The 16,587-nt window shown below is 39.6% G+C and overlaps 1 protein-coding gene across 4 annotated transcripts in view; it reads left to right on the forward strand.

Annotated features, from left to right (window-relative positions):
* The window catches only part of abl2 (ABL proto-oncogene 2, non-receptor tyrosine kinase), a 29,703-nt gene extending 14,636 nt beyond the window's left edge, over nt 1–15,067 (forward strand). The window contains exons 1-11 of one of the 4 annotated variants that reach the window (XM_023339698.1): nt 438–625; nt 813–944; nt 5,284–5,579; nt 5,671–5,943; nt 6,099–6,183; nt 6,288–6,465; nt 6,560–6,744; nt 7,024–7,176; nt 7,528–7,617; nt 7,849–8,007; nt 11,081–15,067. In XM_023339698.1, coding sequence (XP_023195466.1) covers nt 514–625; nt 813–944; nt 5,284–5,579; nt 5,671–5,943; nt 6,099–6,183; nt 6,288–6,465; nt 6,560–6,744; nt 7,024–7,176; nt 7,528–7,617; nt 7,849–8,007; nt 11,081–12,879 — 3,462 coding nt within the window. In that variant the 5' untranslated portion in view covers nt 438–513 and the 3' untranslated portion in view covers nt 12,880–15,067. Of the gene's footprint in view, nt 1–437; nt 626–812; nt 945–5,283; nt 5,580–5,670; nt 5,944–6,098; nt 6,184–6,287; nt 6,466–6,559; nt 6,745–7,023; nt 7,177–7,527; nt 7,618–7,848; nt 8,008–11,080 lie in introns of those variants that run through there. The other 3 variants (XM_023339699.1, XM_005806395.2, XM_023339697.1) reach the window with 3 other exon arrangements.
* The last annotated feature ends 1,520 nt before the right edge of the window (nt 15,068–16,587 follow it).

Below are 16,587 nucleotides of genomic sequence, written 5' to 3' on the forward strand. Positions count from 1 at the left end.
GGACTTTGAAAGTCATTAAAACTTGTTCAGCAAGCTTGTGAGTGTTTTAACGGTATTCTTTGTATCTTTTAGTTATTTGGTTAAAAAAAAAAACAACACTTGTTGAGGTTGTGTTCTGTTGAAGGGATTATGTGGATGTGTTTGAGACATCTATGTTTGAGAAAATTAAACCAGTATTTCTATATACACCACTATTTATTTTTGCCTCAAGTAATTTGCTCTTTTAGTGATTGTTCACTTTCCTCAAATGCAGTCCTCTTCTAGTCATTGAGCAGCTGTTCAGACACGCAGGAACTCCAGCAGCTGCTGTACCAGCTAATCATCGGGTGGGTGTGTGCGTTTTGGCACCCATTTAGCGTTCTTGCTCCTCCCTTTTCTTTCTTCTTCTCTTATATACACACAGATGGAATACACTCCTACCTCAGATCTTACCTGGCTCAGGCCAGATGCAGCAGTCTTTTTGTGTGTAGTCAGTGATAACAGAGCTCTTTGTAGAGCACATTGGGTAAAGTGATGCTTTTGAGGTGCCTTCAGGCAAACAGCAGCTTTGAAGATGAATGGGCAGCTCTGAGCGGCCTGCAGCTTCGCACAGGGTTTAGTCAGGGGACTGATGCAGAACAGAAAGGTAGTCAATCAGAAGGAGAGTTTCTAAGGTCAACAGACTTCATACCACAGCTCTGTATTAGAGAAACTTACTGTGTTACGTTTCTCTGACCTTTTTCTACATTTTCAGCACCAGATGCTTATTTTTAAAATTTTTTGAGCCATTGATTTGTGCCACTTGCTAACCCTTAATTTCTCCTTTCTCCCAGAAGTTCTGACCGAGGCAGTGCGATGGAGCTCTAAGGAAAACCTGCTGGGGGCGACTGAGAGCGACCCCAACCTCTTCGTTGCACTTTATGACTTTGTTGCTAGTGGGGACAACACACTCAGCATCACCAAAGGTAAAATAATTTGTAACGTACACTGAAAATGTGTGTTTATATTGTGACTAGGGGTTCACCTACCAATATTTAAGAAGCCTGACCTGCCAATACCAATTTTTATATATATATATATTTTTTTTTTTTGGGGCTAAAATGTTGCTAAAGATAGCAAGAAACAGTGCTACAGTGGGGTGACTGTTAACTGCAGAGGTGACCTGGTGGTTCTGTCAGTCAAATCTTCCTTAGGCAGAGCAGAAGAGGAGAATGGCTGATTTTTAGACCTGTGCAGAGGTAGATAAGATAGTTGCATTTGATCGGTTTCACATGTAAGTATCAGTCGATCCCCCAAAATTAAGGAAACTAGAACCTATTTATCAGTGCACCCAGAATAATTGTATTAAACTGCATCTAAATTTACAAACTGAATTTATTGTAATGGATAGAAACTCAATTCTCTCACCCTACAACATTCTTTGATTCCGTCATCCCATAGGTTTGGTACTTAGCAACATCATTGACATGTATTTCAGGTATTTGTTTTCCATGACTACTTTTGTTCAGCACCCCGCCCTTGTAAGAAACACATACTGTATGAATGTTGTTGCCACAGATCAGAGTGAAGCGTCATCACTGTAATCATCCAGGCTACAGTATTACAGTGTTTGCCATTTAGACATAATTATGTCAGATCAAGCTCAACTTAATCCAGGGGAATGTTCTGTATCAGTCACACCTACACCTCATTATATAAGCAGATAAGAAAACTAATGTAAAGCTCAATTTATTTACTCCTCCATTGAGCTTTTCTTTGTTTTATAATTTACTAAAGTTGAAAAAAACATGTTTTTTTTGAAGAGGTAATCATATATTCTCTATTATACATCCTTCAGGGTGAATAATAGAGTATATATATTCTATGGTTAGGTTTACGGTAATTTTCTTCCCCATTTTGTTCATTTTAAACCAATAAAGGGTTGAAAATCCATTGAGATTAAAAACCTTTTTGAATGAAGCCCTGGCCAAGAAGCAGCAACAAATACAACACAAAAAGTTACCCAGTTAAAAGAAAATGACAAACTATGAAAAACAGGTACAGGTCGTTGAATCGGCCTCTAGAACATTTAGCAGTAAAGGAGTAAATAAAATAAATTCAGTAAGAGTGAGATGACTTAATTGGTCATGTTTTACTACACATTTAATGGCATAAATGTCAGTTTATTTCTCCCAATTTTCCTATATTATCGTTTTTTTGTGTGTATTTTCCTTAAATACATATACATGAAAATATTCTCCCAAAATCTGAGATGTATAAAGTGACTAACTAGAAATCAGTACTTGACGTTTTTCCTCAGTTGGCTCTGATTAGTTACTTGTGAAAAAAGTTTATTTTTATATCTTTGAAATTCTTATCCATTAATTGGATCAAATACATAAATGTCTACATTTTTATTCAATTGAACACCTTGACCCACTATATTTACTTCAATACATTTTCTTTGTTAAATAAAAATCTAATACTAATTAGTTATATATGTAGGCCTGTTACAAAATTGTCCCAGTAGTTGTTGCACTAAACAACAATTGTTTTGAGACCATTTTCAAATAATATTAATAATGACATAGTAATGCTAGTTCTCGCTTTTTCAAAGACCAACGAAATATAATTTTATAAAGAGCGCTCAACACTGGAACTGGAAGATATCTTAAATATTCAGAATTAAACATAAAAGCAATAATTAAAATGGAAATAAAAAAAAACACACAACTGAACCCACAAATAAAATGAATTATGAAGCCTTTGTAAAAAATATTGCCCTTCAAAAATATTAAATCATTAGAATGGAAATTGAGCTTGTTTTAATTTATCATACAAATAATTGCTTATTGCATCAGGCTTAGATATGACTTAACGAAGACAGAAGAACCTGCAGCAAATGTTCTTTTTCATAGTATGTTTTAACTAATAATAAGTTAACCTTTGAACTGGCCGGTTTGACCTCAGAGATTTGCACACTCTGTTTAGTTTTCTCTGTAATTGAGCATCAGCAACAGAGATGTTCTGTTACTGATGCAGATTCAGTCAGATTCAAACACAGGCAGGCTCATGATACTAACAGATCTAAAGCCTTAGACGTGGCAGTCTGTTAATTCATCATTTTTAGGACTTTCTGTGCCAGCTGCCCGGGATGGAAATGATGTTTAGACCCTGACTCATGGAGTGAATCTGAGATTTCTTCCCACATGCCAGCACATGTGTCCTCCCAGGCTTGGCTGCACGTGGAAACTGGCTGGCTCTAATGGCTGAATTAACATTAAATCAGTTCAACTGTAATAATAACAGGTGAATGAGCAGTGGAGGAGGAGGAGGACAGAGCGAACACATGTCTTCTGCTTATGATTTGTCTCTTCTTCATGCCAGCTGGGGCAACTCTTCCTTTATGAATACAGGAGTCAGTAGTTCCACTCCCACGAAGTTAGCGCCGCAGACAGGAGACCACTGGATGGGGATGATCAGTTGTTAATTGTAATTTTCTATAGTCCTGGTACATGATCATGTGTCATCTTGGTGTCACTATGTGCACATTCCTTATATAATTGTGAAAAGCATGCAATATGATTTGTTTTCCAGGGTTGGATCAGTATGTTAAGAGAATAGAAATTTGATTTCCAGAATTTATTCCCTCTGCCGTCATCCACCTGAAACTGATCCATTCCTCCTCCTCTCAATCTGTCATTCATTCTTGCCCGTACCTCAATCCATACCTCTTCCAATCTTTCCTCTATCCATCTAGCATCCCTCCATCCTTTCATCTGTCTACCAGTTTGTCCATCTATTCTCTCAGCCTTTCATGAATCCATCTATCATCTGGTCCATGTATCCATCCTCAACATTTGCTTCTCAAAATTTGAGTATGGAAAAAAAAAATTGTAAAAAAACCTTGTAAGCAGCAGAAACCCATAGTGCTTTTTTTCTCAGAGGATTTATTTGCTTTATTAGAATATGTTGCTCTTAAAGGGGACCTGTTATGCAAAATATTTTTTTTTGTACAATTCCCATTTGGGTTTCTACTTCTTCTAAAAACAACCTACTGTTTTATGGCAACAAGTTAATATATTTTGGTGCCTGGAAAACAAGCCGTTTCAAAAACCTCCCGATTGCTAAGTTACAATCAACGGGCACCGTGTCGTTACCTAGCAACCCCAGTTGAGTTCCTGCTGGTTTTACCGCTGTATGTGCTGTACAATGGCTACTGGAAAAGACAAATGTTGTACTGTTGACTTACTATTCAGAAACCACTTGGTACATTGTTGTTGGTTGTGCAGGAGGCTTTACTTTTGCTTTTCAAAGATGTACGGTTGTATAATTGTGGATCTGTTTGAGGCCATTTTCACATGCGAGTATAAAGGTTGAGTTAAGAGGAGTGACCTACAGCGTCTTATTTAGATTTAAAGAGACAGGAGCTCCAAATAGGCAGAACTGATCACACTAAAATCAACTTATCCAAGGATTATTTTGTGCCAAAAATGTAATGAACATGGTTTGTATAGAAATATCCTAACCTGTTTAAAGAAGCATAATTAATCACCTTTAAACCTCTTAAAAACTAGCAACTACTGCTTTTTTTTAAGTAAATACAAAACTTATTACCACAGAAGACTACTAAAAGTCCAATTAAGTAGAATGTGATAAATTACAGACCTCCTAATTGAATGAGGGCACTGAGTCAGTGTAGCCAGAGCATTTTCTAAATGTCCTTTCTTTTTTAATATGTATGATAGTCATTGTAGGTTTAACTGGATTTTAAAATTAATCATTTGATTTTTCCTATAGGATCCACTCAATCTGCATTCTTCTCATCTCAATCTATCTCTTTTAATATGTTTTCATTTTAACCTGCATCCAGCATGCATGTCCCAACCTCTGTTCCGTTGAGTGTTTTGGCTAACCGATGCCTCCTTTCAGCACATTGGCGTCTACACTCCCTTATATGCCCTGCACTGACGTCAGACAAAGACAACAAACAAAGTCGCTACATGCCCGGGTTTGCCTAGCCCTGTATGACTGATGTTCTGTTCTGCCATCTCCATTGTTGCAGCAGTGTTTGATCTAGTTTTACAGGCAGGTGTGTCATCTCCATGACACCTTCTGTGTTAGACTAGCATTTAAAATGTTATCACAATCTGGACTGGAACCACCTCCAAGGACCAAAAAATCGCAGAAATAATTGATGTCTGATGCTGCTGAGACTAATTCAAATCCTGACTTGTTCTCTGATATTTTTAGAGGTTGTTCTTGTGATTCACCCTGTAATCAAAGCTACTTTTGCTAATTTCACCTAATTTGTTTTCTCTCCAGGTGAGAAGCTGCGTGTGCTGGGCTACAACCAGAATGGAGAGTGGAGTGAGGTGCGGTCGAAGAACGGCCAGGGTTGGGTGCCCTCCAACTACATCACGCCGGTCAACAGTCTGGAGAAGCACAGCTGGTACCACGGACCGGTCTCCCGCAGCGCTGCAGAGTACCTGCTTTCCTCCCTCATCAACGGCAGTTTTCTGGTCCGGGAAAGTGAAAGCAGCCCTGGCCAGCTGTCCATCTCTCTGCGATACGAGGGAAGAGTGTACCACTACCGGATCAACACGGCCACTGATGGGAAGGTAGAGGCATGACTGTTTTCATTTAATGCTCTTGTTTTTGCATCTCCAAATCTAAATTCTGACCTTCGCTGCTTTCCACCCTTCCCCTCAGGTGTACGTCACATCCGAGAGCCGTTTCGCCACCCTGGCTGAGCTGGTCCACCACCACTCCACTGTACCTGACGGCCTGGTCACCACGCTGCACTATCCTGCACCCAAATGCAACAAGCCCACTGTGTACGGCGTTTCCCCCATTCACGATAAATGGGAGATGGAGCGCACAGACATCACCATGAAGCACAAGCTGGGAGGAGGCCAATACGGGGAGGTTTATGTTGGAGTTTGGAAGAAGTACAACCTCACTGTGGCTGTCAAAACGCTCAAGGTTGGAATTGAGTATTCATTCATATGTGAAAACTATTTGTAGTGTCTGAAGTAGCAGAGATGGATAGAGCGTCCTAAGAATAGCTATAGATCACCACCTGCAGGTGGTTGTAGGGATTACACATTTAATAATCTTTCCTTTTTCTTAATGTGCAGGAGGACACTATGGAAGTTGAGGAGTTTCTGAAAGAGGCAGCGGTTATGAAAGAGGTTAAACACCCAAACCTCGTTCAGCTACTTGGTAATTATTAAGCAGCTCGTTTGCTTCAATGTTTTTCATGCTGGCAGAAATGCCAAATTTTTTTCAATGAAAGATTGTGATTCGCTTATGTTTTTTCCCCACAGGTGTGTGCACATTGGAGCCTCCTTTCTACATTGTGACAGAGTACATGCCACATGGCAACCTCCTGGATTACTTGAGAGATTGTGAAAAGTCTGAGGTGAATGCTGTGGCACTGCTCTACATGGCCACACAAATCTCCTCTGCTATGGAATATCTGGAGAAGAAGAATTTCATCCACAGGTATGCGTATGGTTTGGTTCATTTGCAGATATAGAAATGGATGGATGGTTTTCCTGACATATCCTCAAATTCTACTCCTAAACTCTTTCCTCAGGGACCTGGCGGCAAGAAATTGCCTGGTGGGTGAAAATCACGTTGTTAAAGTTGCGGACTTTGGTCTGAGCCGCTTGATGACCGGTGACACTTACACTGCTCACGCCGGAGCCAAGTTCCCCATCAAATGGACGGCACCAGAGAGCCTTGCATACAACACCTTCTCCATCAAATCTGACGTCTGGGGTGAGCAAACCCTGTGCATTTATCCATATTTAGAGGATTTCAACATTTTTGTTCACTTAGTTTGTTTTATTTATGTAGCTCTACAAATGCCAGGTCAAGTTTATTTCCAGTCATACAAATCCAGTTTAGTTTAAATTAGTTAATTTCAATTCAATCAAAGACTCAGATCAAGTTGCATATTGTCCAACCCAACTGTAATTATAATACTGTGCAATAAAGTTAAAAAAATAATCAATCTAAAGATGTGCTATGTTATCACTGACCTGTCTCTCTCTACAGCATTTGGTGTGCTGCTGTGGGAAATTGCCACCTACGGCATGTCTCCATACCCAGGCATAGACTTGTCTCAAGTGTACGATCTCCTGGAGAAAGGCTATCGCATGGAGCAACCAGAAGGATGTCCACCCAAAGTTTATGAACTAATGAGAGCATGTAAGTACCATCTGTTTTACATATGACCTGTTGGTTAAATGGTTGTGCAATACATTTGTAGTGTTGCACAAGTTTGAAAAAGAGGCACAGTAACAACTGCATTCATTGATTTTGCTATGCCATGCAACATCTGCAAAGCTGAAACATTAACATAAAAACTTGCAAAAAAAACTGTCTTTGAACTCAAAACTGTGGGTAGAAATGTGGGTTTACAGAAAATACTGAGTTTAGCAAATACAATCATTATAGTGAAACAATATTTTTGACTACTGCCTTTTTTGTATCTAATTTTCTACTGCTTATATTGCAGATTTTTTGTATTAAAACCATTTATTGTATCTTTTCTGACAGGCTGGCAGTGGAGTCCTTTAGATCGACCATCATTTGCAGAGATACACCAGGCCTTTGAGACAATGTTCCATGACTCCAGCATTTCAGAAGGTAATAATCACTTTTTCTCTGTTGCTAATCAATTTCTTAAGCTTGAAACTGGTTAGCTGAAGCCTTAAAGTAATCATATTGATTTGTGTAGATACAAAAATTTGATTACATTAGTGTTTACAGACTATCTCTTTGAGAAATCTGGTGATTGGTCCATATTTTTTCCTGGAGAAAATGTACCAGTAGCAAAAAATGGGCATAAATGTAATCTAATTTCTTTTTCCTCTGCAGAGGTTGCAGAGGAGTTGTGTAAGACGGCGCACTCTGTGAGTCACGACATGCCCCTGTTGCCTTCCAAATCCCGCACACTCCACAAGCACACGGAGAACAAGGAAAACATCGAGGGTGGACTGGACGGCCACTCTGACCACAGCACCCACAGCCACTCAGGTACATCCAGGCATGCCCACGCTCTCCCCACACCACATTATGGTTCTGCAGGTATGCCTGACAACAACGCTGCCGACACGCAGAAGCAGCTGCAGCGCCGCCAAGCACGCCGGCTCAAAAGACAGGCTGTGATTTTTCTCACCAGCTCGTCGCTTTACCCAGAGTCTTTCAGAGCTTCAAAACGCCTTGATGACCAACACTTCCAGTGAAATAAAAAATGTTGTGTTCAAACACACTGTTTTATGGTATCCAATCAACAAAACTACAAATCACATCCTAATGTGTAAAAATGTAACATATTTGATAAAATTGGTAAAGATCTGCAATAAAAGATTTGGAAAAGTGCTGAATTGTTTTATCCTTGGGATAATGGAGAGGAAAATGCTTTATGGAAGCTTCTTGTTCTCATTACCCTTTTAGAGCATATTAAATCAAAGCTCCCAGTAAATCTGAGGCAGTTTCTGTCTTACCAGCCTCCTAAAATTTTTGCTAACTTTTTCAGTCTTTTGGGCTGATATGTCTCTGCTGTACCTTAAGGGACTCTCATCTAAATCCTTGTTTAACTGAATGTAAAAATGTAAAAATCTCCATGGCTTTCCTAAAGTCCTCTACAATCTTTTCTGTGTATATTAAGCAGTTGAACAGCTTTTTTCTTAACAATGATTTGCACACATGTATATGTTCTGTTAATCTAACTTGATATTTATTTGTATTTGTTGCATTATTTTATTCCTGTTCCTAACCAATGCTTTGTGACTGTAACAAATGTGTTCCAGATAGCACGTCTAATATTTAATGTAGATAACTCATTGCTTATGTATTGTATTTAAATAACATTTTGATGATATTTGCATGTTTTTTCTGTTGGCTCATTTATGTGTTAACAGCTATTTAATATTCTTCCCTTTTATGCATTTGAGATTGTTTTTATAAAATCAAGTCAAGCACAAAACATGGCAAAAACAAATGCCATGTCTACTCAACCCCAAAATCCTAACACCCATGAATCAACCCAAATAGCAAATGATGGTTGGAAGAGAATAAGCACAGTAATAAGGATACATTTGTAAGATTTTGCCTTTGGTTTTATCTTTCAATAAATGTGAAAAAGAGCTACAAAGTTGTACAGAATGCTGATGCAGAACCTTGGATAGAATCTGTCCACTTCCATTTGAAATCCCGGATGTCTTTGTGATCCACTTTAAAAATCAGGGGTCTTCCCATTGAGACAGTCTGTCTTCTTGCTAGCAGGGTTGAAAAGGGACAGAGCTAGGTAGTGATTAAGCTAAAAGGACACTCTATATATAAACACACTTGACCTAATATCTCATATGTTGTGTAAACAGTTTGTCAGTCCTCTAGCACATATTGACAAATATTTTTCTCATGCTTATTGGGGAAGATCAAAATATAAAATGTACCCTGGTCCAAAGATAAACTATAATCTGTATAAAAATGCAGTTAGAGTAAAGGCCAAGTATTTCAAATAGATTAATAAAAATATGTTAAATGCATGTTGTAAGAAATGTTCACTTGAAATATAATTAATTTGACTGGTTTGAATTTGATATACATTGCACAATTTTTAATTTGATTATCATATAAGAATACATAAATATAAACAGTGTTTTTCATTTTGATTTATGTGCCAATCTATCTATATATAATATATTTCATTTTATTTGCTTGCTTAAAAACTATTAATATCAAAACTACACAATGTTAGAACCTTGTATACTATCAGCTGCTTCTCTGATGAAATGTTTAGAAAGTCTCTTCTTTAGAAATTGGGGGTTAATGGTTAAGATGAGGGGCAAGGAGTGAAATGGGACTGTTTTGTTTTTGACCAGCGTCATCAAGGTAGTGTTTTAAACTCCCAGCTTGTTTTTAGCTGAGAATTTCCCATTAGATTTATTCAGATGTTTTTCTTGTATCATAAAGTCAAATACACTAATCGTCATCAATGAGTTTGCATTTATAAGTCACTACACCTCATTAACTCATCACTTAGTTCAATTAGACCTTCACAAAGACAAATACTTCTCTTAAAGGGTTGCTTCACAACAATTGTTGCATTCTGTGAAGCATTACAACACAATACTTGCTTTTATTCTTGTTTTGAAACAGATGCTGCATTTATTGATATCATGTAACCGAAACTGGAAAATATGATCCTACCACTGAAGTAAGAATCTCAGTTTATGGGGTTTGGAACCATAGTTAATATCCGCTTTTTCTCCATTATTATGAAAACTTCTCTTGATTACTACCTATCCCTGCTGATTTAGTAGTACATTTGCATCACTTTATGCAGCAGTTGAATGGAATAACCCAGACTTTTAGAGCACTATTTGTTGCTGCTAGGCTATAACTATCATTGTAAACCACTAATTATCTTACAAATGCTTTTGATTGTCACATTTAATCACTTGACATGAACCACAAACTATACTTTAAAAATTTAGGTCAGTATTGCCCATCACTCATTAATGAGCACCACGGGGGTTTGTGACTGGTTCTCCAAAATAATTGCTTATGTAATGTAGGATGATTCATAGTATTTGTATTAATGTAACAACATTATTTTGAATCTGCTTTAACCACGTAGTTGACAATGTTTCTGTAAATATAACGGCAACATCTTGCAATTTCCTTTTACATTTTCTCTGACTCATTTCCTGGCTAAGGCAATTGTTCTCCACTCTGTGCTTGCATAAAGGACATCGAATACTGCTGCCCTTTGGAAATGTTGGATCAGAATAACTCATCCATCAGATTTCAATTTTTTCAGGATTTAATTTGAGGATGTTTAACTTATAATGTGTTATGCGAACAATCTGTAAATCATTGAATTGGTGGACATGCAAGCTGGCGTTGATTCATAATTTCCATTCACTCTTCTGCCATGCTTTTTATTTGCTCATGAGTCCCAGAGGAGAAGAGAAAAGCTTTTCCCTAAGCTAATATGAGTGACATTAATGTATAGACATCGACTAAAATAACTTCCCATTTCTTCCTTCTTCAATCAGATATGTATGAGATTGTAATTTATTTGTTTCCCCTTCCTCCTCAGGTTGGACTTCTTTGTTCGGAGGGGACGGCCGATCAAGCAGCTCCCCAGCTCTCCCAAGAAAGCAGCAACCTCGAGATAAATCTCCCAGCAGCCTCTTGGAGGATGCGCAGGACATCGGCACATTCACACGAGACCGCAAAACTGGCTTCTTTAGCTCCTTCATTAAAAAGAAGTCTACCTCCTCTTCCTCCTCATCCTCTTCGCCGTCTTCCCAGGTGCAACAGAACCTTCCCACACCTCCCAAGAGGAGCAGTTCCTTCCGGGAGATGGAGACGCAGCCTCACAAGAAATATGAACCCACAGCCGACTTCAGCGCACCTCCGCCCTTGCCCCAGTCGGACAGTTTAGGGGGCTTCTCTGCCTCTCCCTCTCACTCACACGGGGAGGCCACCCAGTCCCAGTCTCGCTGCTGTGGGGCCGCTTTCGGACAGAAACCTTCCGCCGGGGGCCTTGGTTCTCAGCTGACGAGCGGCAGCAGCTGGAGTGGACTGGCTGGTTTCTTCACCCCCAGACTCATCAAAAAGACCCTGGGCCTTCGTACTGGAAAAACAGCCTCTTCAGATGAGAGTGGTATAGTTGGAGGACCGAAACCTTTCCCTAGGTCGAATTCTACCTCCTCGATGTCATCTGGGCTGCCGGACCTGGAGCGCATGGCTCTGACTTTACCGAGAAACCGCAGCGCAAAGCCGCCTCTGGAGAGAACTGCCTCCACAACATCTCAGCCGGAGAACGGGGCCGCTCGTCCCTCCGAAAATTTGTTGAGGAGGATGGATGAGGGAACCGCGCAGATCAGGGATAGGCCAAAAGCCAAGCTACTACCCCGGGGTACTGCTGTAGGGGTGAGGGCACCTGGGGTCGGGGGGGAGGTCGGGGAATCAGAAAGTCTGTCTCGGGTGAGAGACAGCAGAGAGGAAGGTGGAGGGCTGGACAGGCAGCAGAGTTGGTCGTCTCCTTCCAAGAACTCCACCTCAACTCATAACCACAAAGTCCCGGTCCTCATCTCCCCGACGCTGAAGCACAGCCCAGCCGATGTGCACCTGGTCGGGCTGGACTCTCAGGGGAATCGCTTCAAGCTGCTGTCTGAGCACCAAGGCGAGCGGGACAGGCCACGGCTGGTAAAACCCCGCTGCGCTCCTCCTCCTCCCCCGACTCTACGTGGTCTGCAGCAGTCCTACAGCTGTGACAGTGAGGACCAGGTCAGTGGAGCCCCTGTGGAAGTGAACGGAGACGCAGTAAAAGGTCAGAGGTCAGGGCGAATGTCAGGAGGAGCAACGACAGGTAGACCATCAGTGCCACCGCCACAAGTGCCTCCTGCTTCTTCATCCTCCTCCTGTCCTGCGAGCACCAACACGACTCCCACCAAAATGGCCAACGGAGCTGCTACCACCGCCTCCTCCTCTTCACAAACAGCACCATCTGCTGGCTCCAAAGTGGCACTGCGGCGAACCAGGCAGCAGGTGGAGAGGGTGCCCCTGGAGAGGGCTAGCCGCGAAGCCCTGCTGGAGTGCGCTGAGAGCCTCAGCAGCGTGCTCAGCGCCAGCTCCGACAGCCCCTCCAGCAGCCAGGTTCTGGACGCCGGCCACCAGCTGCTGGACTGCTGCTCAGGTTATGTGGACTGCATCCCTCAAATGAGGAACAAATTTGCCTTCCGAGAGGCAGTGGGCAAGCTGGAGCTGAGCCTGCAGGAACTGAGGGCCTCTTCTTCTGGAGGCGGGGGCCTGAGCAGTGTGGGGTCCAACACTGTGCTGGACAACCTGCACAACTGTATCAAAGAGATTAGCGACGTAGTACAGAGGTAGCCACTGTGATCACACAAACCATCACCTCTACTACCAGGCAAATCACTTACAGTATATTCCGATTTTGTTTTTTGTTTTTTTTTGTTTCTGGTTCAGCTATTTGGGGCACAGATTGAAATAAATCTCTACAGTACCTCACAAAATTCACTACAAAACATGTTTTTATTGTTTACAGAAACCTGTTTCCTAAAATGCCAGTGTGGTCACTAAGTTGTTGCTCTTAGCTGTACATATTTTGAGAAATATTTCACTAAACTAAACTAAATGTGGTTCAAGTCACACTTTGCAATGTTTTGCTACAAGTTTTTATTTGGCCAAAGAAAGCCTCTTTGTTACCTGAATGAGTGTATGAGCTGTGTGTGTCGTCAGCCAACCGGGTGGGGAAGAACTCACCCTGCTTCTCTGTTGCATACTTAGAAGAGACAGGGATGGTTGAGGGCAGTCTTAAACTCATTGTTTCATAAGTATGTGGACCATCAGCTGGATGTATTGTTTCACAGTGAGGAATTGTGTGACCATAAGCCATTTTTCTAAAGCCATTGGGAATGTAAGGATGTGGAACCAGCATCAGGATTCAGTAGCATTCAAAACTTGGGGTGTCAAATTTAGTGTTTTCTTTATCAGTTTTCAGCTTTATTTACATTTCAATCAGTAGCCAGGATTTTGGGGGATTTTTTCCAACATGTCATAACTTTTCAGAGCAACTGAAGGGACACTTACTTTATACTCTAATCTAAGCAGGTCAAAATAAAGACCAAAAAAATAAAGTATGTCCTGATACACATACAGATCCCAGTGATTTAAGATTACGCATTTCCCCAGACATAATATCAGCCTGGTTCTTCTGCTAATATGAGTGATATCTTTAACAGAACAGTACATTTCATCAGTTACTCACTAATGACAGACAAGATACTGAAGTCTGATCCATTTTGTGTCCCAGAGGCTGCTCCACCTAGAAGTTAAGGTAATGAAATATTTTTGACAAACCGTCACTTGAAACACTCATAGCACATCTTTTGTTTATAAAGATATATCTGGCCCGATACATACAGGTACAGTTCTTTACAAAAGCTTGCTATTTTCATTTGGAGCAGTTTGCTAACATAGTAGCCTAATTTCCTGTTTTTATGTGTCTCTTTCTTAACTGGGCTGGTAACAAATTCCAGTTTACAGAGGAAGTATTTTTCTGTACTTCTCAACTCAATGCTTTGCTTTAGACATCATAAATGTTAGGGACTGGTGTTTCAGCTGCTCTCTACTAAACTGTCTTTATGCCGAAGTTAACTTTGGATGCACAGCAGTCATGTGGCATAGGCAGAATGAGGGTGGAGCAGCAAATGACATAAAAGGTAAAAACACTGGGATTGTTGGTATGTTGAATCAAAAACATAATGTCCACATAAAACTGTGCATATGAAAACAGGCATATCTCACTATTTTCTGAAGACTGTAGATCAACAGCTATCAACAGTTGAGTTTCTTTGGGGAATCCTAATATAGATCATTTAAAAATCACTGAGACAGGTGGAATATCTGAGATTGGATTGGGACTATAAAGGAAATCCCGTATTCATTATTTAACCATTATGACTGAATGTAACTGAGGTTTAGATGGTGACAAATCCTGAACATCCCTGAAATATTTCAATAAAAATTTTTTTGTAATTTTCTTTATATTCAGATCACATAATAGTTGGGAGGTGGAAAGCACAGGATGGCAGCAGGGTGACCTGGATGTGTTTTCTTTAAGTGTCCTTCACAGGATGGGCAGTGCTGGATTCCCTGTAGCCTTGTAGGGCCCCAGTGCCTCAGATTATTTAATGAGTGCAGAGACCTACTTTACACCTGTCACACAGGACTGAACTCTCACCAGACTAAACTGCAGTACGTCTTTAGCACATGAGCGACACATGGATTTATTTGACTTGGAGAGAGAAATGCTTTTTAGAATGTATGAATTTTAACTAAATTATTTTTGTTCAAAGCACAGGCATATTTTGAGAGGAAAATTATGGAGATTTTTCATTTATTTCTTCAGATTTAAAGAGTATGTGTGTCGATGGCTTAAAGAGAAATGTTGTGAGAGATCTCTTTGAATGTATTAACCCTCTTTCCTGAACCTGATAAAATGTTTGACTTTTGTCTTTATTTTCCTACAGTGCCATGTTTCTTTTACACCTGCAGGCCCATACTCTTAATTATGACCAGTCTGAAGACAGCTGCTCTGTTTTTAATGAACACTCACAGCGCACACACATACTTCACTTCTAACAGTTTTCTAACATGATTTGGTTTTGTTGCTTCAGTTCTCACCTTGATGTACACTGGAAAAGTCCTCACCAGTTGAGTAACAAATGGCATATAAATACAACTGAATCTATAAGCACCGAGCTGCATAACTCTAAATACTTTTCAGTAAACCTTAATTGTATTTTATGAGTTTCATTCTAATCCACCCATATCTTTGGGGAAATAGGATACTTTATGATAAAACTTTCATTTCTATTCACTGTGCGTTTTAAATAACATTTTTCATCATTTTTGGTGCCTTTTTGTAGGGGAAAAAAATATGTAAAGGACACGATGATTGCAGCAAATCACAGCGTATGTCTGCTCTTCCATTATGAATTATAATTAGATCATCACTACTTTTAATTGTATTACTAAATGGTCAGATGCAAACTGGGAACCAAGTGGTGCTCTTTTTGTTACAAACACTTTTAATGACGTTGCATAAACAAATGATACACACAACCATGCTGCACTAAACCCAAACTGCTGTTTTTGTCTCAATCTGAATACCCAAATTTGAATATGTATCAATATATTTCTGAATGACTGCCATTCTGGCTCGCTTTGCGTCCGTTACTTTGTTTTGTGGTGTCACCATGGAGCAGATTTTCTAAAAAGGCCTTATTGAAAATAGTCTGTTCATGATGGTTTTTTTCCCCTTCAGATCCTACATGTTTAAATCTCTATATTTTTCCTATCCGACCACTACAATTCCGCTAATTGTCATCATCTGTTTTTATCTGTTGATCTTTTATGCAGTGTGTCTTTTCTTTTCTCCTGTCTTCTCTGTTTTGGGGATTTATCTCTAAAAGGCGTGCGTTCACATCATTATACCAAAGGCCACGTCTTCAGTTGGATGAGTGCAATGTAAAATTAACACAAAAACACCAGAGTGGAATATGTGAATCTAAACAGGGATAAAATGTCAGATGTTAACATGACTTTTTTATTGTACAAAAATATATTTTGTGTTTTTTTTTAATTTTATTTAATGCTCACATTATATTACTGTGAAGTTCTGCTTATCAGTGTTAAGCCTATTGTAAATAATAAAGATATTGATGAATGCTGTTGTATTTTTCCTTTAAAATGTATTCAGACTGAGCTCTTTTAAAAGCAAAATATAACATTTTACAGTTTAACAAATTCTGTATGCTTAAATGTTATAGGTTAAAGAAGTAGAGAGATTTATCAAAAACAAAATTAGTACCAGTAATTACAGTACCTATACGCCATATTCTTGAAATTCCTATTTCAATGAAATGATATAGAAAGGTAGTATAAAATTATAATTATCCCAATGGGATTGATCTGCAGATAGCAGTAGCAGCAGACATGAAATAAAATGCAATTTACAAAATACTACATTAATGCATTATTACTGATATTTTAAAGGCACTATAAAGAGTGGTC

The sequence above is a fragment of the Xiphophorus maculatus genome, chromosome 9 (genome assembly GCF_002775205.1).
Source record: "Xiphophorus maculatus strain JP 163 A chromosome 9, X_maculatus-5.0-male, whole genome shotgun sequence".
Classification (NCBI taxonomy): Eukaryota; Metazoa; Chordata; class Actinopteri; order Cyprinodontiformes; family Poeciliidae; genus Xiphophorus; species Xiphophorus maculatus.